At 36.9% G+C, this 20,547-nt stretch overlaps 2 protein-coding genes across 5 annotated transcripts; both read left to right on the top strand.

Moving 5' to 3' along the window:
- Positions 1-176: 176 nt before the first annotated feature.
- On the top strand, positions 177-5,687 carry LOC133717561 (pectin acetylesterase 9). Of its 3 annotated transcripts, none has more exons than XM_062144283.1 (13): positions 177-620; positions 760-842; positions 1,796-1,925; positions 3,536-3,615; positions 3,785-3,871; positions 3,954-4,078; positions 4,186-4,246; positions 4,347-4,403; positions 4,491-4,568; positions 4,651-4,756; positions 4,855-5,003; positions 5,084-5,204; positions 5,367-5,687. In XM_062144283.1, the coding sequence occupies exons 1-13, from the start codon at positions 458-460 to the stop codon at positions 5,378-5,380; spliced, it is 1,254 nt and encodes a 417-aa protein (XP_062000267.1). In that variant the 5' UTR covers positions 177-457; the 3' UTR covers positions 5,381-5,687. The 3 variants fall into 3 exon arrangements, with proteins under 3 accessions (XP_062000267.1, XP_062000266.1, XP_062000268.1); XM_062144282.1 differs by having other exon boundaries at positions 178-620; positions 5,372-5,687; XM_062144284.1 differs by lacking the exons at positions 177-620; positions 760-842 and adding an exon at positions 1,697-1,715 and having other exon boundaries at positions 5,372-5,687.
- A 677-nt stretch (positions 5,688-6,364) lies between these two features.
- LOC133714213 (tripeptidyl-peptidase 2) lies at positions 6,365-18,816 on the top strand. 2 transcript variants are annotated; one of them, XM_062140297.1, is made up of 34 exons: positions 6,369-6,841; positions 7,159-7,237; positions 7,329-7,402; positions 7,649-7,758; positions 7,863-7,943; positions 8,559-8,645; positions 8,721-8,863; positions 9,359-9,509; positions 9,589-9,711; positions 9,815-9,898; positions 10,006-10,193; positions 10,302-10,476; positions 10,571-10,692; positions 10,784-10,863; positions 11,259-11,317; positions 11,601-11,755; positions 12,351-12,529; positions 12,681-12,793; positions 12,888-13,058; positions 13,579-13,707; positions 13,837-13,937; positions 14,019-14,136; positions 14,350-14,429; positions 14,741-14,813; positions 15,055-15,140; positions 15,222-15,273; positions 15,379-15,513; positions 15,615-15,683; positions 16,291-16,383; positions 16,871-16,966; positions 17,604-17,702; positions 17,859-17,951; positions 18,141-18,350; positions 18,457-18,816. In XM_062140297.1, the coding sequence occupies exons 1-34, from the start codon at positions 6,475-6,477 to the stop codon at positions 18,613-18,615; spliced, it is 4,134 nt and encodes a 1,377-aa protein (XP_061996281.1). In that variant the 5' UTR covers positions 6,369-6,474; the 3' UTR covers positions 18,616-18,816. The 2 variants fall into 2 exon arrangements, 1 of the variants encoding a protein (XP_061996281.1); XR_009848494.1 differs by lacking the exons at positions 17,859-17,951; positions 18,141-18,350; positions 18,457-18,816 and having other exon boundaries at positions 6,365-6,841; positions 16,291-16,405.
- The last annotated feature ends 1,731 nt before the right edge of the window (positions 18,817-20,547 follow it).

The following is a 20,547-nucleotide window of genomic DNA, read 5'->3' as shown; positions in this document are numbered from 1 at the left end:
CTCATTATATTAAGATAATCTCTATATTTTCACCTCTCTAATCTCTTCATTATCACTGCACTAATCATAATCCACATCCAACAGCCCATCACCATTTTCGTGGCCGTGGGCCCCATTGGATTGTTCATCATCACCCGCCCCGGCTCTCTCGCCCTATAAAGAACCTTCCTCCTCTCCAACACGACAAAGCAGTTGCCTTCATTTTTAGCCAAAACCAAACCCTCTCCAACTCTCCCTGCTCCTCCTCAAATTCCAGTTACGTCATTCCTTTTGGTGAATGCATAAATTCTCCCAACTGTTTCATCTTTTCTTTTCCTCCCTTTAAAACCATAATCAACTTTCTCACTTATTCCCATTTAAGACCAAGATCGGCTAGCTTTCCCTAAACGCAATCTTCTATCCCAGCTCAGGGGGAGATATATCGATGCTGAAAGAGATCGAGAGAGAGTTTATGTAAATGGTTACTGAAATGAAGACGACGATGACTAAGAGCGTGAATGCGGTGGTAGCAGTCACGTTGGCGCTGCTAACGTGCGCGCCTTGGTGCATTTACTCACAGCGGCCGCACCGGCTTGTGGTGAACATGACCACCGTCCGAAATGCCCCCGCTCTCGGCGCTTGTAAGTTTCTTGGCTATATGTACTAATATCTGATGTAGTAAGATTCGAGTATATGTTGTTTTCGTTGCGGAAAAGAAAGAAGAATTGTTGCATTTTGTCTGTTAACTTTTTTGGTTTTTGGCGGCGAATATTCGTATAGTTTGCTTGGATGGGAGTTTGCCTGCGTATCATATTCACAGAGGCTTCGGCGCCGGAGCAAGAAACTGGCTTTTACAGTTTGAGGTATATTATTCATTTTTAATTTTAATTTTTCAATTTATTTAACACGAAAAAGGGTTAGGCTGTTAGGACACAAAAATACTCTCTTTTGTATCCATTCGTGTCTGGCCACGTGTCTAGTTACGTTGACAAATCATCAAATCATGACTCATGGGTCATTAGATTTGGACTTGCAGTGGAAATAGGGAGATAAGTACGACGTCGTATTTATTGCTTTATGCCTTGTGTTCTGTGCACGTTACAAGACAACTAGCACTACCGTGGGCGGCAGTGCTGATCTGGGTGGCTCTTATTAGCGGAAACGGGAGTTTGTCGAGTTTTCTAGTTCATGTGACTTTTTAGCCCGATCTAGGAGCAATGTGCAGTCACATTCTGAAAACTTGGTGGGGGGAAAAAAATAGTATGAAATTCATTCATGGAAACTGTACGCAATTTGATTTTAGTTTTCGATTGATTCTCTCCAGATAGTTAATCACATGATGATATTGAACAACATAAAAGTATGATTGAGATTTTGCGTAGTAGTGACTCCTATCTAATCGTACCAGACTAGGTTATTAGCGTGTTAGGTCATTATCTATTTTTATTTACATGTTTCGTTTTTAATTTCGTCTTTTGTGAAACAAAATTATAGAGAATAATTTCTCACGTAAAAGAATTTTGCATTAGGATCTATGAAGTAGTTACAAAATCTCAGATCTCCATTCAAAATTTTTTTTATTCACTTTTGCTATCATATCGAGTGATTGGTTCAAACTTTCAATAGGTTCTTTTTATCTATCTCAAGCTTTCCTTTGGTGGGTGTTCACTTCTAGAATACGCAATGTCCTTTCATGGTCCAAAAGATCACTAACCAATTTCTGTTAAATCGGTTAGGTAAGTAGGTGTCCGGGTTCTTAAGTTTTCGCATTCATGACTCATGATGAGGACCTCAATCTAATCAATTTGATTCACAGGGTGGAGGGTGGTGTAATGATATAGAGTCTTGCTTGGAGAGGGCGAAAACAAGAAGAGGTTCTACACGTCTTATGAGCAAGTGGGAGGTCTTTTCTGGGATTCTAAGTAATAATGCTTCTCTTAATCCAGGTACCGACTCCATGTTCTTCTTCCATTCTAGTGGTCAAGCTTAAACAGTAGCTCATCATCTAGTGGTCCATGTCACACTTCCACATGATACGTTAAGGACCTTAAGGCCTGACTTCTATTATTGCTTTTCATTATTTCTGGTCTAGTCTTGGCTTACAGCTAAGAAAGATTCCAGTTCTCTTACCATCAATCATCATATAATTTTTACTGTTAAGAACAGAAGCCAGAGTGCCAGACGGTGTAGCCTAAAGTATGAACATAAGACTTTATTTATTTTTGATTTTTTCTTAAAGAATCTGTACATGCCTCTTAAAAGTTAAAACCTCTATCATTGATACACAAAATATCCAAATACCAAATCCGCCATCTATAAAACCTCTTCAAAGTAGAAGAAGTTCTTGGAAAGAGCAAAGAAAAAATCTGTTCTTCTTCCGTAAAGAATTCGTTCAATAATTTAGGATTGATGGAGGTATGAGAAAATTGCCTTGTAGCAAGATTTATCTTTCAAATAATGAATCTGGCCGTATAGGATTGCATATAGAGAGCAATAGCTAGTTTTTTTTTTTTTTTATACCAGAATACCAGATACATAACATAAAAAATATACCAGAATACCAGATACATAACAAAGAAATGTCAGCTACTGTATTTGACATAGGACCTTTATTTTTATCTCGTCATTGCTTAGGATTTGCGGTTTAGGTTTAGCTCGCAAACGCTTGAGCTTGGCCCAAAACTCAAGAGCTAAACCCTACACCCACACTCTAAAAGTTATATCTTTTAGTAATCAAGACGAAATTCTTAACATTGGTCACATGTCAAGCAATAATTAATCCGTGAAGTGTTTAACATAAACATTGAGTATACAAGACAATTTTCTCTTACTGTTAAGTAGATTAGTACTGAAGTTAATATCTATTATATTTAGTCATAACTCATAAGAGAAACACCTTTTGGGACCTGAATCTAGATTCTTAGTATTGACCCTAAAAGGGTTAATTTAAACATATCCGGATATGAATGTGGTCAATGAGAGTTATGTCCTCCACGTTCCTGGCGTTCTCTATTGTCCTTTTCACGTGATTAAAATCATAGTAATGTGTAGCTACAGACAACTTGTTTGATCTTTCCAGCCTTTTCCAGCTTTGTCATTTCCTCCTGTCTTTGATTCAGGACTGTTGTTTTTTCTGGTAAACGTAAAAATTCACCTGTGTCCAATGAGTTGGTCCAGTTGGAAGGTTTGGATCTACTTCAGCCTACAATTTACAGTAACTAAAAAGCTTGTTCTTTCATTGTTAGGATCTGAATCTACTTCTGAGTTCTGACCCTAAAAGGCTTATTCATTTGAGCTTCCTCCGTCGAATACAAATAAGTTTGACAATGAATTAACCCCTTTATATGTTGTTGAATGAAATGTTCAGATTTTGGGTTACCTCTGCACATAAATTTCACAAGCATGTTATAAAAGCTGTATAATGAAATCATTCTAAAAAAAAAAAAGCTCTATAAGGAAATCATAAACATAAGAAAATATAGTGTCTTTGCACTGACATTATCCGAGTATATAACAAAGGGAAATTGTTCTGATTATAATCTTGATGGTGAACCAGATTTTTACAATTGGAACCGTGTGAAGATTCGATATTGTGATGGAGCTTCATTTGCCGGAGACGCAGTGTATAAGAATGGGGTACTAATTTGCTCTTTAAACCAATGTTTCCTTCTAGATCTTTTACTACCTTCTTAATTTTCAATGTTTTATAGCAATGTTGCCCCTAAATGACAATGGATATATCTGTAGAAATAACTGATCATTTCTTTGCATGTATGTGTGAATGAACGTGTGAAATGAATGACAGACAACGTTGCTCTATTTCAGAGGGCAAAAGATTTGGGAAGCCATCATTCTTGATCTTCTGCCTAAAGGTTTAGGAAAGGCACGTAAGGTAAAGCAATCTCTAATTTGACTACGAATATATTGATCCTAATGCTGCTATTCAAATGCTGATTATTCCATCTCGTTTCCAGGCCTTGTTATCAGGTTGCTCTGCTGGGGGGTTAGCAGCATTTTTACATTGTGACGACTTCACTAAGTATGTACCAAGTAATGCCAGTGTAAAATGCTTGAGTGATGCTGGATTCTTTCTTGATGAGTAAGTTTGACTTTCACCAAGTACTTCCAAGTATTCAAAGTAAATAGCATTCTTGCATCTTGCACTTTTGAATGCCGCATATTGATCTTTGTCTTTCATTCATACAGAAGAGACATAGGTTTGAATCACACAATGAGGTCTTTCTATAAAGACCTTGTCTCTCTACAGGTACTCTTTTCTTTCGCAAGCAAGCGACGGAATTTGTCCTTGGTTGTGTATCTGCATTTTGCTTATAAATATGTACTCATATGTTAGATATGCATGGCAGGGTGTAGAAAAGAATCTGGATAAGAACTGCACCGGATCCCTTCCTTTTCCTGAGTTGGTAATTCTTTTCTTTACAAACCAATTAACTACTGATGTACTAGTCTTGCAATCACATGGTTTTGACATTTGCCTTGGTTTGATGCAGTGTATTTTCCCACAGTATGCATTGAGATTCATCACACCGCCTTTTTTCATCTTGAACTCGGCTTATGATGTTTACCAGGTATAAATTCTCTCTGCCTTGTGGAATCTGAGGTTTCATAATATCCTTCTTGTTTAAGTACTAAAGCTTCATTTGTCCACAGTTCCATCATGGATTGGTGCCATCTTCAGCTGATCCACGCGGACACTGGAACCGTTGCAAACTGGATCCGGCAGCATGCAATCCTGCTCAGTTAAATGTATTGCAAGGTTGTTCTTCAATCCACGTGATTCTATTTGTAGTTTTTGCGCTCTTCATGTAGCATATGATTAGCTGAATAGTCTCTCTTTTTCTTTCCGATTGTCAGGTTTCAGGCGCGACATGCTCGTTGCTTTGGCATTGTTCTACAAGTACTCAGCTAGAGGAGGGATGTACATCAACTCATGCTTTGCTCACTGCCAAAGTGAGTCCCAGGACACATGGTTTGGGGTTGATTCTCCAAGAATACACAACAAGGTAAGTGAAATTGACTGTTAGACATAACATAAACTTGCACACACTCCCAATAAGTGAAAACTTGATTGTGTTTTTGACAGACCATTGCAGAAGCTGTAGGTGACTGGTACTTTAGCAGAAGGATAACTAATAAGCAAGTTGACTGTGCATACCCTTGTGACACTACCTGCCATAACCTTATACCAGCAAACACAAGCTCAGGTAATTCCTTCATGAATTTAGACATACATATATATACATATATACTTATATGTAGTTAGTTAACCATGTTAGTGGAGTGCTTATTCAATTCATTGATCTGACTAGAAAAGATAGTTAGTGGAGTACTTATTCGATTCATTGATCTGACTCCAAAAGATATAGTGCAGGTCTTGTAGAAGGTCTGAATTTAGTCGAAGATTGATCCACAAAGAGAGAAGCTTTTTAATTGCCAGCTTTGCAAGGAAACGGCATGGATAAAATTTTAATGGAAGATGAATAGAGAATACACATACAAGTGGATACATTGCTTATGCTAGAAAGAAGGAATACAAAAGCAAACATTTGCACATCTAGTGCATATTTTTCTGTCAATTCAATTCATTAAATATAATTAGATCATTTTTTTTTTTGAAAGTACAATACAACGAATGAATGTTGTTATTTATTATTATTTTAATAATCAATTAATGATTTTTTTTAACAGATGATCAATTAAAGTTACAACAAACAACTATCGTCACAATTAATGTAGGTGCACAGTAATTATGTCTGCTTCGAAGTTTCTTAGTTTTTGTTAGAATAAAGGTGCGTGGATTTCCTAAAAGGTGGGTGTACTCGGGATTTTATGGGGTCCTTTTCTTCTAGAATACCTCCTGAAGGAACGATTCTTTCTGTCGACCCCATAGGGGTGTTTCGTTTTTGTACTGCTTGCATTAATGAAAGGACCGACCTATTTTCCATAAAAAAAAAAAAAATTAAAGTTACAACACATAAATATCGTCACAATTTGACTATTTCATTGAAATTAAAAGTAGCTGAGATTTCCAAATAAATGAAAATAAGATCTCAATATTACAAAAGACATTCTTTCATTTTCTACCACCATTTGCCAAATAAGAGTGAACATTACAAAATCCACGTTTGGACACAATGTCTCTCTTCCACTTGTCTCATTGAATCATTCTTGGTAGATATTTCATTAGTTCGATTACTATTTTGAGCAATAATAAATAATTCGTTAAGAAACAAAAACAGGAACTCCCTTGTCCTATCGTTTGCAATCCATGCAAAGGGACAAACACGTAATTTCACCACAACCGATAACACAGCCACCCACACCACACCCAACCACGCCGTCCCATCCAACCTCTCACCATGCGTCCCCAAACAATCGCACCCTCCCTCAGCAGTCAGCTAATCACCCTCCTCGCCACCGCCGCCCTCCTCACTCCCAAAATTACCAAAACACCCTCCACAAAATCCCAACACAATGCAAAACGCCGTCGTATTATTCAAATTACCTTATTTGCCATCGTCACGTGACTCACGTCTCCTCCCACTTCATCATCACTATCACTCGCTAATCATTAGACCCAAAAAGCCGAGCAGAGCGAGACGAAGACCAAGAGAGACCGAGTGGAGTGATCGGAGTAGAACCAGTAGCGTTAGGGTTAGGGCAATGCCTTGCTCTGCGATTAGCGGCGGCGGTAGCGACGGTAATGGTTCTCTGCGTAATTTCAAGCTCAACGAGTCCACGTTCTTAGCCTCGCTCATGCCGAAGAAGGAGATCGGCGCCGATCGATTCGTCGAGGCTCATCCGAATTACGACGGCCGCGGCGTCGTTATTGCTATCTTCGGTACTTCTTTCACTTCAATAACACTATGATTTCTGTTTTTGGATGAAGATTTTGAAGAAAATAAAATGATGATGATCGTTGTAAGCTATTGTGTTTTCTTTTCATCCCTATCTGTTTGTTAAGAAAGGACTGTTATAAGAATCGGACGTGTTAGTTTTGAAATTGATTAGGAAAATTAGTAGTGAAGAAAATTGATTAGCGATGGAGTTAGTATTGTGATGAAATTGATTAGGAGGTGAAGTTAAGTTGTGAGTGAACTGTTGGATTTGTTTTCCAGTTGAGAAACTTAAGGTGTTGAACTGAAAACTGTGAATCAGATTCTGGAGTGGACCCGGCTGCTGCTGGATTACAGGTTACGTCAGATGGAAAGCCGAAAGTTCTAGATGTTCTTGACTGGTAAGTGTGTAATAGTCTAGTTGAGCATGAAATTAGTGGTATTTTTAGAGCATTTGGTTTAGTCCGAACTCTGAATACTTCTATTTTTCAGCACTGGGAGTGGAGATGTTGATACTTCAAAGGTGGTGAAGGCCGATGAGAACGGTTGCATACCTGGAGCTTCAGGTGAATTTCTTATCATGTGTATATCTTCATCTATATGTATGTATGTTTCTCTCTGTATTATTATGAGAAGGTTTCCCACAATTTTCTCAAAGCTATTTAACCTGTGTTTTAGCTTTTGATTGACCTTAAGAAACTATGTAGGTCAGCTCTGTTTATAGAAAAAGTAATATCTTAACTTGCGTGCTAAGTTTTTTTTAATTTTTTTAAAGTGCCGTGTTTGGGCTTTAATGCAAATTTTTCATACAGGGGCATCTCTGCACGTCAACTCTTCATGGAAAAATCCTTCTGGTGAATGGCACGTGGGTTATAAGTTGGTTTACGAGCTATTTACTGGCACATTGACTTCCCGCTTGAAGGTATATACAGTCCATAGGTTGTTATGTGTATTTTATTGTATGCATAGCCTCCCTTCAGATGATAATGAACAAATTTCTCTTCTCCCCTTATGTTTCATTGACAGAGAGAAAGAAGGAAAAAATGGGACGAACAAAACCAAGAGGAAATTGCTAAGGCTGTTAAGCATCTTCATGAATTTGACCAGGTTGTTGCATGTGATACTTTTTTAGTTCTTGCATGCAGATGCATCTGATACTGAAACACAATGTACTCTTTACTCTATGCTGTGTTGTAAATTTTGATTTTTGAGCATGGGTGCATAATCAATGTTGAAATTTTAAAAACACTAAACTGATTGCACTGTTCAAATAAACTTGATATTACTTCCTTTTTGTAGTCCTGTCCTCCTCTTTTGCACATTATGCACTTTACTACGATGAGTGATGTAAGAGTATTTTATTCTCAATGGGGTCCATCTTGTTTTATTCAAGATTATTTTCTTCTCATGGGGCTCCAGCTTCTCATCGTATTCCTTTTATGTCTTCCTGTTCAAAATTCATTTTGTAGTTTTGTTCCTGTGTAGACAAGGGTATGAATCAACTGCTCATAGTCATCATTTGAAATTTATCTTTGAATACCACATAGAATTATCTGACATATTAAAGCATCCTTTCCATCTGACTAATTTATATTAAGTATATGTTCTCAAGCTTTCCTGCTGTGCAACTCCTAGACATTATTAACCTAGGTGCTCTTCTGTCGACATGTTTGAATTGTGATGGTCCTAACTGTGTACCTTTCTATGTTACCGTATGCCCAGAAACACATTAGAGCGGAGGATGCTAACTTGAAAAGGGCTCGGGAGGACCTGCAAAACAGAGTTGATTACCTACAAAAGCAAGCTGATGTGAGTGCCAAGTATTTCTTTTTTATTATTAAGTTTGTCCACAACTGTTAAAGGTAATGATCTTGCATTTTCTAGAGCTATGATGACAAAGGGCCTGTCATAGATGCTGTTGTATGGCATGATGGAGAAGTATGGAGGGTTGCCATTGACACACAGACTCTTGAGGATGACCCTGATTGTGGAAAACTCGCTGACTTTGTGCCCCTAACTAATTATAGGTATGCTTAACTTGGTTTCTAGTGGCAAAACATGAGAGGTATAATGATGGGACAAAGATGTGAGATGTACTTTTTGTATGTGGAGAACTTGAGAGTGTATGCTGAATGTTGATATTCTCTTCAATGTTGTAGTTGTCTTATTTAAAAACCTGCCTGTTACTCAAAAGCTGCCGCCCAAAGGCCTCCAAATGCTGTGTATAACTAAACCAAGGATAGATACTTTTTTCTCTTGAATTTTAGCATTTGATGAGCATCTCCATAATTTCTCTCCCTGTGTGGTTATATAGTATTTACTATTACTTTTTGCTCAGATGAAAACCCCTCAGTTATGATGCTTTGCTTTGAACCAAACAGTGTTTTTCTGGAAATTTCCTATTTGATTAGGTATACTTTGAATAAGTTATTCATATTTGGTGTTTTAGTTTCCTATGTGGTCGTCATGATGATGGGCTGATTTTATAGAATTTTCATTAGTTTTATATAAACTCTGTACAGGATAGAACGAAAGTATGGCGTTTTCAGCAAATTGGATGCCTGTACGTTTGTTGTTAATGTGTATGATGAAGGGAAGATATTGAGTATCGTAACAGATTGCTCTCCCCATGGCACACATGTTGCTGGTATTGCTACTGCTTTCCATGCGAAGGTACTGTTAGGTAACTTTATTACTTTGCTGCACCTCAGTTGTAAGACAATATACTTATGATACTCGTTGTTGTTCTTAGGAGCCCCTGTTGAATGGAGTTGCACCTGGAGCACAAGTTATATCTTGTAAAATTGGGGATGCACGCTTAGGTTCAATGGAGACAGGAACTGGGCTGACTCGAGCTTTGATTGCTGCTGTGGAGGTTCTTTGAAACTCAGTTTCTTTTTTATGAAATCTGTGATATGGACATACCATTGTGAGGGTATATATCAGTGTATTGATGGCCATAATAATGTTTTTTGCAGCATAAATGTGATCTGATCAACATGAGCTATGGAGAACCAGCGTTACTGCCAAACTATGGGCGCTTTGTTGACCTTGTTAATGAAGTATGATTTCTACATTATTAACTGTTGCTTTCATAGCTGTATTAATATCTTCTTTTCTTTTATCTTTCATGCAATATGTTACACTCTCTTAATTGATGCTAAATTAGGCTGTGAACAAGCACCGTCTGGTATTTGTGAGTAGTGCCGGCAATAGTGGGCCGGCATTGAGCACTGTTGGGGCACCTGGTGGTACCACATCAAGCATTATAGGAGTTGGTGCATATGTCTCTCCTGCAATGGCTGCTGGTGCTCATTGTGTAGTTGAAGCCCCCGGTGAAGGGCTTGAATACACTTGGTACATTAACTTTTATTAGTCACTTTTAAACATGAATTCCTCACTCGGCAAAGCCGGCTTACTTTAGGTTGCTCTACTGGTTTCATCACAAATTGATTCTTTCTGCAGGTCTAGCCGAGGACCAACTGCCGATGGAGATCTTGGTGTCTGTATTAGTGCTCCTGGTGCAGCTATTGCTCCTGTTCCTACGTGGACCCTCCAACGACGGATGCTCATGAATGGAACATCAATGGCATCCCCATCTGCTTGTGGTGGAATTGCACTACTCATAAGTGCATTAAAGGTACTTGTGTTATGCATAGTCTTGTTTATATTCCTTTTGACTATGTTAAATATGTATTTTGTTTGTGCAACTTTTTTAAGACTTTTTTTTGTAGGCTGAGGGTATTTCTGTGAGTCCATATAGTGTAAGGAAGGCTCTTGAAAATACATCTGTTCCTGTAGGCAGTTTACCAGAAGATAAATTATCAACTGGGCAAGGACTTATGCAAGTTGACAAGTAAGACTTTTTGGATCCTCACCCTACTACTTCCTACTGTAGATTATGCTTGTAATTTTTGAGACACATCATGATTATTATTGGTTATCAGGGCACATGAATACCTAAAGCAGTCTCGGGATGTACCATCTGTCTGGTATCAGATAAAGATAAACCAATCTGGTAAAACAAGTAAGTTTAGCTGCATTTCCTTCACTTTTGATTGACAGCACAACCTTGCCGGGATCCAACTAGCATATTTCCCTAAAGTTTAGCATGATAAGTCCTATTTATTTATGTGAGGAGATCAGTGTCCCCACAATCTTCTTTATGAAAGTTGTAAATCATAAAATATCTCCTGTCAAAAAACATTGAACATGTCAAACTCTTAGTAGATTTGGGAAAGGCCCTTGTGTTTGTTAGAATCAGTCTCTTATAGCCTATGGATCTTCTGTTTCCCTACGTAGGGTTCATTTTATTTTACTAGTTATTAGGCATTTGGTAATCATTCCATGTTCTAGACGTTCTTAATCTTAGGTTATGTTGGTGCACTGAACTTTGTTAAATGTGATGCATTTTGATGTCAGCTCCTACATCACGAGGTATTTACCTAAGGGAGGCTAGTGCTTGCCAACATTCTACCGAGGTGAATACACATTAAACTTTGTATTTAATGAGTAGCTGAATTTTCATATAAGATTTATAACTTATGTTATGTAGTACTCTCGGCTTAATATTTGTGATGCTATTTCAAAATTCTTTAAGCATATGGTCACACAATACTTCATATATTCATAGTATTGTGGTGACCTTCCTGTTATTACAAGGATCATATTTTTTTTATGTACTTCTTCTTAGATAAGTTTGGCAGCATTTCTTTCAGTCCTATTTTGCAACTGCTACTATATCTAAAGTAGTGTTGTTAACAGTGGACAGTGCAAGTTGAACCAAAATTTCATGAGGGTGCGAGTAATTTAGAAGAATTGGTTCCTTTTGAGGAGTGTATTGAGTTACATTCCACTGACAACGCAGTTGTGAGGGCTCCTGAGTTTCTCCTTCTTACTCATAATGGCCGTAGCTTCAAGTTAGTTAGCTCTACTTCTATTCGCTATTATTTTACTTTTTATTATTTATTTTAATACATTACACATATATAGTCAAGTTATACTGGTCACTTGTTTTTAGGCCATTCTTTTTATGATTCGTTTTTCTTCATCTATTAAACTGACAACCTTGTTATTATGTTGTTGCATGCATGGATCTAAGCTCTTTGCATGTTGTCATACTCTTATATGTGGTTGGTATAAGTGTTTTTTGGTTTGGTGATATGTCTGGCTGTTCCTTGTTTTTGAAAATGACTTGGTCAATTACTTTTGAGAAAAGTTCCTGGACCTGAGCTAATAACCAGGGAACTGGGCTTCATTTTCATAAAATTTTTGGAAATATGTACATGACACTTGTGCATGCACATGGAATGGAGCAAGAAAGTTTGGTTTCGCATAAGCATCTTCTATTACTCTTGTTGTTCCTGCCTTGAGATTTTGAACGATTCTGACTTGTTAGATTCTCTACTTTTACGAGCTTTACATCTAATACCTTTTTGGCTTTTGTATCTGTGGCTAACTTGTGTTACCTTATTGCGAATATTAATTTACATGTTTTCTTTCCCTTCTTTTCAGCATAGTTGTAAATCCTACCAACCTTAGTGAAGGTCTGCACTATTATGAACTATATGGTGTTGATTGCAAAGCACCTTGGCGCGGCCCACTTTTCAGAATCCCAATTACTATAACAAAGCCAATCACTGTCATAAGTCGACCTCCACTATATTCATTTTCGAGGATGTCTTTTTTGCCAGGTATGCACACCTTCAATTCGCTCTCTTCTCTGTTTCTTGTTACCAATAGTTGACTTGTGTTTTGAACTGGGCCAATTGGCTGACATTTGTCATATGGTACTGATGTCCGAAATTTATCTCTTCTCCTGATGGTGCAACGCTATTCTTGTAGGCCACATAGAAAGGAGATTTATCGAAGTACCTCTTGGTGCCACATGGGTTGAAGCAACCATGCAAACATCAGGATTTGATACAACACGAAGATTTTTTGTTGACTCTGTTCAGGTAAAGCATGCGGTTCAACTTATATCAGATTGTGTAAGCCTGCTTCTTTTTTTTTGGTTAAAAAGCCTGCTTCTGACATGCTTGCAATGCACAGCTTTGTCCCTTACAAAGACCTCGTAAGTGGGAGAGTGTTGTAACATTCTCTTCGCCTGCTGCCAAAAGCTTTTCATTTCCTGTTGTGGGTGGTCAGACAATGGAATTAGCTATAGCTCAGTTTTGGTCAAGTGGCATAGGAAGCAACGAAACAACTTGTGTGGATTTTGAGGTATTCTGTTTATATCTAGACTTGAGATATCTAATATGCAGATACCTTTAATCTTACTTTCCATTATTTCTTAGCTTCTTACATTCACTGAAGATGCCATGATATTTCTTGTGGTCAACTTTCTGTACTTGTCTATTTAGTACCAGTTTGATTGGCCAAAGTTCACTAGTATGGTATTTCATTTTCTACTGTATTGTTGAAAATATTGTTGATTCTCATATTATTTGAGGAGCTGCACTTGACCAAATATATTTCATTTCAATTCTAAAACTGGTGGTAATATTATCTTACATATCCTTTGGGAAATATATCTCAGACATCCTTCTTTGGCAATCTTTTTTCCTGTACATTTTTGTAAGGTCCAAATCTGAGACACATGCAAACAATTTAATTTAATTTATTGCCATTGATGTGATGTGGTGTCTGTAGATTGTTTGAAAATGAAGTTTTGGAATCTTGGAATTCTATGTAAAATTAACTTGATTGGAGAGCCTTACATGTGGTTTGTAAACATTTTTAGATTGTGTTTCATGGGATTAATGTTAATAAAGAGGAACTAGTACTTGATGGAAGTGAGGCACCAGTAAGAATTGAAGCTGAAGCTCTACTAGCATCCGAGAAACTTGCACCTGCTGCTACTCTAAGCAAGGTGAAGTCCCCCCCCCCCCCCCCCCCCCCAAAAAAAAAAACACACAAAAGCATATATGTTTTTCTCGTATCTTGTTGGTATATTTGTGTTCTAAAATGGTATCTTTTCCCTTTTGATTTCAACTTGCAGATCAGAATTCCATATCGACCAGTTGCGGCTGAACTTTGTTCTCTTCCAACAGATCGTGACAAACTACCCTCAGAAAAACGTATTTTGGCACTGACATTAACGTGAGCTATGGACTAATGTTTATAAATTGGCTACATTTTATGTTTTATAGTTCTAGACGCTCACTTCTTCTGGTTCCTCAGTTACAAGTTCAAATTGGAAGATGGAGCTGAAGTAAAACCTCAAGTTCCATTACTTAACGATCGCATATATGATACTAAATTTGAGTCTCAGTTTTATATGATCTCTGATGCAAACAAGGTACTTCTGAATTTTATTTATTTTTTTATTTAATTTTAAATTGTTTGATATTAGGGAGTTGGGGATGTAGTTGTCCATCCCAAATATTAATTGGTGGCTCTAAATGTATACCTCAACTGTTCTGTATACTTGCTGCACTATTACAATGCTTTGGAAGTTGTTGAAAATATTTTTTCCACATCATGTCTTACTTTCTTCACTTTCCAATAACAGCGTGTATATGCAACGGGTGAAGCTTATCCAAGCTCTTCAAAACTGCCCAAAGGCGAATACACTTTACAGCTATATCTTAGGTATGATTCATTTCATGAACCCACATGTTCCATATTCTATTATTTCCTTGCTGCAAGTTGAGACTTGTTGTTGCTACTAAGATTTAGAATTCAGTTTTCTTATTAAATTTACAAAAGCTATTTCTCTAAATACTAAATGACACAACTTGGTTATGAAATTACCTTAATGACTGTATCCACTATGTTTGTTTGCCAGCATACATGTTAGATCTATTCATTGGAAGTTGCAATAATGACAACTAAATGCTCTATCGCATAGAAGAAATTTCTGCTATTCCAACTTCATCTAACTTAACATGTTTCAACCTCAGGCACGAAAACATGCAATATCTGGAAAAATTGAAGCAGCTGGTTTTGTTCATTGAAAGAAAATTGGAAGAGAAGGTAGAGTATCAGTCTTAGAGTAATTGATTATGTATCTGAATAGATCTTTGCCTTGATAGTTCAAGACCTGATTTTATATTAGATTGGAACAAATGATGCATTTTTCTCATTGTCCTTGTATAGATCTAATACTCGTTCCCTTGAATAACACCAGTTTGAATCAATGTCTAATCTTCAGAAGCTGTATTATGCAATCAAATCTCTATTTTGACTTATTAGAACCTGGTCTCTTTCTAACCAGGATGTAATGCGTTTGAGTTTTTTCTCTCAACCGGATGGCCCTGTGATGGGAAATGGTGCTTATAAGTCCTCAGTTTTAGTTCCAGGGTACGCAGCCTAATAATGTGTTTCTATGCTTTTATAAAGCCATTGTGTAGTACTTATCTAACTTAAATGAATTTTGGGTAGGAAAAAAGAAGCAATCTATTTGGGCCCACCATCCAAAGACAAGCTCCTAAAGGTACTGTAATGTACTGTACAAACCTTTTTGTTTTCAATTTTATTTTATTTACTTTGATGCTAGTGCTGAAAGTGTTTAACAATTACACTTACAAAAATTTTGCAGTTTTCTCCGCAAGGATCTGTTTTGCTTGGAGCTATCTCCTATGGGAAGCTATCATATGTTGAAAAAGGACAAGGGAAAGATCCGCAAAAGAACCCGGTGTCTTATCAGATTTCTTATATTGTGCCACCGAATAAGGTAATTAGCCAAAACAATGAATGAAATTTAGATATATCACTGCTGTTAATTTGACCTATAAAACTGTGTGTATAATAGTTTTTATTTCAATACTTGTACAGATGGATGAAGACAAAGGAAAAGGTTCTTCTACTTCCACCAAAGCTGTTTCTGAACGTTTAGAAGAAGAGGTATGTAACGCACATAAAATAATACTTTTTCATCCTGATGAATGCACCATACTTTTATGCGGGCCATAGTTCCTAAACTGTGCAAGTTCTGATTTTGAAATAAAGTCAACAACATTTTACTCATCTCCATCTGTCTGTAACACTTTTTTGTAGATTTGTTATTAAATCACTCTGACTTGCCTGAGTGACCGATACAGGGATTGCTATTTTAGCAGTAGGTCGCCCTTATTTATGCTTATTTTATATTGTCACCTAAACATGTGGCTATCGGATGTGTCTGTCATAGTGGATCCAGTTACACGATTCTATTTTTTAATTGTAATTGTGTTGGTAATACATAGTGGTGAGACTATTATTGCCATGTCAGAATGGTAGTGTTGAAAACCACAATATATGCGGCACTTGTTCTAGAGCTCAACACGTACAGATTCAGCTACACTTAGTTCTGGCTTTTCAAATTAGGTTGCAGATTACCTCATCAAGTCCTCATATTATTCTAGGCTGGCAATTTTATTATCAAACCTCATGCTACTTATCACTTTTGATTTTTATGTTTGTAGATCTTATATATGAGGTACCGATACTTACTGTCAGTAATTTGTGTCAGGTTCGAGATGCAAAGATTAAAGTTCTTACAAGCCTCAAACAAGACAATGAAGAAGAACGCTCAGAGTGGAACAAATTATCTACCTCTCTTAAGGTTCTAGTGTCAATTGGTCATGGTATATATTAGATGATATAGAAGGCTTCTGTGATGAGAAATTGACTATTTTAGGTTTTTAGCTAACATGAAAGATAAACGTGATTAAAGTGATTTTCATGTATTGTAGACATGGTAGGTTTATTTCAAGCCGCATCAGAAAATGAGTTTGGTACCTCATATTTCACTCCACTTGTGCACTTTGGTTTTACAGTTTTACTTCATTCAACATGGAATGTGGTGCTTTGACTGCAATGCTTCAACTGTCCAATATTACACACGCGCACCACACTCATTTGAGCTTCTACTTTTTATTTATTTTAATTTTTTTTTTTTTTTTTTGTGGAACTACACGTTCTTAGCCTAATTGAGCATTGGATATTTACGCCTCTGTAAACTAGCGACTGTGGGATTGTCATTTTATGCTTCAAGTTGGCATAGCATGTTTGAGTCACCAATTGTATGTGATGTATGTTTGTCTTTGCAGTCTGAATACCCAAAACACACCCCACTGCATGCAAAGATTTTGGAAGGTTTGCTTTCTCGAAACAATGTCGAGGACAAAATCTGTCATGACAAAGAGGTAATTTAGTACAACTGCATGATCAAGAATGATATTCTGCACAATACTCGGTGCACCATAAGGATAGTGTTTAAAATTAATCTTTCATTTATTGTATTTTTGGATAAGAGAGGAACTTTAAGTTTTTCAAAAACTTCAGTTTAAAAAAGTAAAAAGGAAACAGTAAAATAGAAAGTATACTCGTCTACAAGTCGTCATCAATAATAAAATAGCCGTGAGCAGTTCAGAATTATTTTTTAATGGGCCACAACTAGGTATTTGGGTTCTGCAAGTGTTTGGAGTGGGTTTCTCAAAAGGTCTATCCAAGTCAAATTATAACATGTTAATGTATATAAACAGCATTTCTACTTTAGGTCTCTAAAGTTTCTGACAGGGTTTGATTCAAACATAACGTAACCATTATTGTTACAGTTATATGTAGAAGTATTACATTATATGTTTTAATGATGAAAACAATCTTTTTAATAGATTATGGACGATGCATAATAACCTTTGTATTCATTACTTTGTCAGTTTGTCGACAATATGATGGTCTAGTTACTCGTACCATTATGTGCATGTAGTAGGTTTATAGAATTCCCTACCTTGAAAGATGGTTAATATGTGATCTGATAGTAGTGCAAGTGTCGCTTTGCAGGTTATTGATGCAGCAAATGAGGTTGTTGATAGTATTGACAGAGATGAGCTAGCGAAATTTTTTTCACCTAGAACTGATCCCGAAGATGAGGAGGCAGAGGTGTGTAGTTGTCAACTTATTCTTTTTATTTTCTCACTCTTAAATCCTTGTGATCTTATATCTGAAGTTACTTTAGAGGATTAACAACTATTATAACCCTTTTCCTTTGAATTTATTCTCCAGATTATCATAACTAGTATTAATTCTTTTTGTTAGAAAAATAAAAAGAAGATGGAGACCACTCGTGATCAGTTAGCAGAGGCATTGTACCAAAAAGGACTAGCACTGGCAGATATTTTGTCTTTACAGGTTGGAATAGTTTTATATTAGTTTCATATTTTTGATCCTTGTACAGAATTTGTAACAAATTAAACTTGTTAAGGGGGAAAAAAGGTTCATTGATATCCTCCCCCATTTTGGTACTCTTAACAATACATACTTTATTTTTATTTTTTAACAATTAATGGAGTACTGCTGCCGTCACCATGATTGTTGCAGGGGGATAAGCCTTCGGTGTCAGAAGTAACTGAAGGTTCAAAAGAGGCAGACAAGATTGCTGATTCTGGACCAGGCTCTGGTGTCCTGCTTGAACGCTTTGAAGATACTTTTAAAGAACTTCAAAAATGGGTCGATGTGAAATCCTCTAAATACGGAATCCTCTCAGTAACACGTGAGAAACATCATGGAAGGCTTGGAACAGCACTGAAGGTATTTTCTATTTGAAATATAAAGTGATCTTTCATTGTCAGTTGCAGTTTTGAAATCTGTATTGATGATTTAATTCTTTCATCTATTTGATCTCCTTCGAGCACAGGTCTTGAATGACATAATTCAAGAGAATACGGAGCCTCCGAAGAAGAAGCTGTACGAAGAAAAGCTATCTCTGCTTGAAGAGATCGGGTGGCAGCATTTGGTGACATATGAGAGACAATGGATGCATGTGCGCTTTCCACCAAGTTTACCTCTGTTTTAGGATTGCTTAATTTTTTTAAGATGTTCAAATATATTTTACTCCAAAGAAAAAAATAATGAATCAGAATGCATCAGAATTGACAGAATATGGTGCTTTGGCCCTGTTTACTAGATGGCTTCAAGGATAGCTCCCAGAATCGTATGATTTTCATTTCTGTGGCCCTCTCTATCTCTTTCTATATTGCATCATTTTTAGTCCACATTTTTTGTGATCCATTATTTTTCAATCCAGCACTCATTTAATTCATTTCACATGTTAAAGCTGTTTAGAATCTCCATTTCATTTTTGAGAGATGGTATACCGTTGTATTGTTCTTTGCCCTGTTATGAGGTTCTTACATCCATCAACTAAATGATAAATGCTTGAAGTTTTTGTATCCAGTGGTGGATCCAGGATAGAAAATTAGGGTGGGCTAATTTATATATTATATGTGTGCACTTATATATTGTATATATATTATTATAACTTTAGGTTGGGCTACAGTCCAGACAGCCTACTACATAGATACGTCTATGTTCGTATCGAGGCTTCCGTTTTGCAATTTCTGGATTGTCCAATGATGAATAGATAGGCAGTACTATCGGTTTAGGCCCAGTTTGGGATTGATTCTTGAGCTGCTTTTGGAGCTGCTTCTGCTTTTGGGCCTGGAGTATAGTGTTTGGTAAAATTTCCTAAAGCTGCTTTTGGTCCAAATAGCTTCTTCCTATAGCTGATTTTGAGTTCATTGCTTTTGGAGTTGCTTTGGGGAAAAACACGGAGCAACAGTAGATCATTAATGAAATATGACTCAATCTTTGATATGCAAGTTCATTCTCCTCCTCCCCTCTTCGCCGTCAAAAATACATCGAAACAAATTGGGAGAAAGGGTCTCTTTGTGATGTCCAGATTTCTAAGCTTTAATCGAAACCCAAAATTCTCAGGCGTTTTCTGCAAGTGCCTAGATTGGTTGATGCAGAGGCGTTAGTAGCCTCATCCTCAATTGCTTGCGCCTAAATGACTCGTCGTTGGCGGTTTTTCTGAGCAAGCATCTCCAAGAACTGAACTTGTTGTGCTGCTCCTTGATGTTGTATCAAGTCCTTGCTTCCATTGGAGAGACTTGCCCCAATCTCAGGTGTTTTTTTTTCTTTTTGTCTTTTCTAGATATTTTAATTTTATATTCATGCTCATGTAATTGGTATTGTTTTGTGACTTGGGTTTGTGATTTAGGCATTATTGAAGTTTCTGCCTTGCTTTATTTGGGATATGAAGCATATAGATTTTGTATTTTAGTTTCTTGTAAGAATGCGACATAAAGTGCAGAGTGATTGCTATATAGTTTGTATTGTTCATTGGCTTTGTGTTGTGCAACAATGTTCGTGTTGGCTGGGTGATGTAGCAATTGTTAGATCTACAGAAAGAAAATTAAAGAGAATATAAGAAGGGAAATAGGACATTGGGTGGGTGTGTAGCAATTGTTAGATCTATAGAAAGAAAATTGAAGAGAATATAATTAGGGAAACAGGCCATTGGGTGGGCGATGTAGCAATTGTATGTCGACTCATATTTGTGCATGGCTTGAGAATGGTATTGCTTGTGTTGAAAATGATCAAGTTAGTCATTGGGATCAAGTTAGTCACAAGCAGCCCTGGGTTGAAAATGATAATTAATCAGAGGTAGTTGAGCACTTGAGCTGAGCTTATCATATTTGTGTATGCTGCAAGGCTAGGAGATATGGGGCTATGGGCAATGCAAGTAGATTCTTGGGCACATTGACATGCAGTAAGAAGCAAAGACTTTAATTTTGGTTTGTATTGTCTTTTGACTTATGATTTCTTACCAGGTCTTGTGTGATGGAAAATGGAACAAGAAGATGGTGCTATATTGATTCATATGTCAAGAATCAATAATCTAGCAGTATGTGGATTGTTCATGCCATAAATATCTGAACGATGT

The sequence above is a fragment of the Rosa rugosa genome, chromosome 6, assembly GCF_958449725.1.
Source record: "Rosa rugosa chromosome 6, drRosRugo1.1, whole genome shotgun sequence".
Classification (NCBI taxonomy): Eukaryota; Viridiplantae; Streptophyta; class Magnoliopsida; order Rosales; family Rosaceae; genus Rosa; species Rosa rugosa.
This window is presented reverse-complemented; position numbering and strand designations above follow the sequence as displayed.

Coding starts and splice junctions, on each gene's coding strand:
- LOC133717561 (XM_062144282.1), top strand. CDS start 458: ATGGTTACTGAAATGAAGACGACGATGACTAAGAGCGTGAATGCGGTG. Junction 621..759: donor TGCCCCCGCTCTCGGCGCTT/GTAAGTTTCTTG, acceptor ATATTCGTATAG/TTTGCTTGGATGGGAGTTTG. Junction 5,205..5,371: donor ACCAGCAAACACAAGCTCAG/GTAATTCCTTCA, acceptor GATATAGTGCAG/GTCTTGTAGAAGGTCTGAAT.
- LOC133714213 (XM_062140297.1), top strand. CDS start 6,475: ATGCAAAACGCCGTCGTATTATTCAAATTACCTTATTTGCCATCGTCA. Junction 13,938..14,018: donor ATTTTGGCACTGACATTAAC/GTGAGCTATGGA, acceptor CTGGTTCCTCAG/TTACAAGTTCAAATTGGAAG. Junction 15,141..15,221: donor TCCTCAGTTTTAGTTCCAGG/GTACGCAGCCTA, acceptor AATTTTGGGTAG/GAAAAAAGAAGCAATCTATT.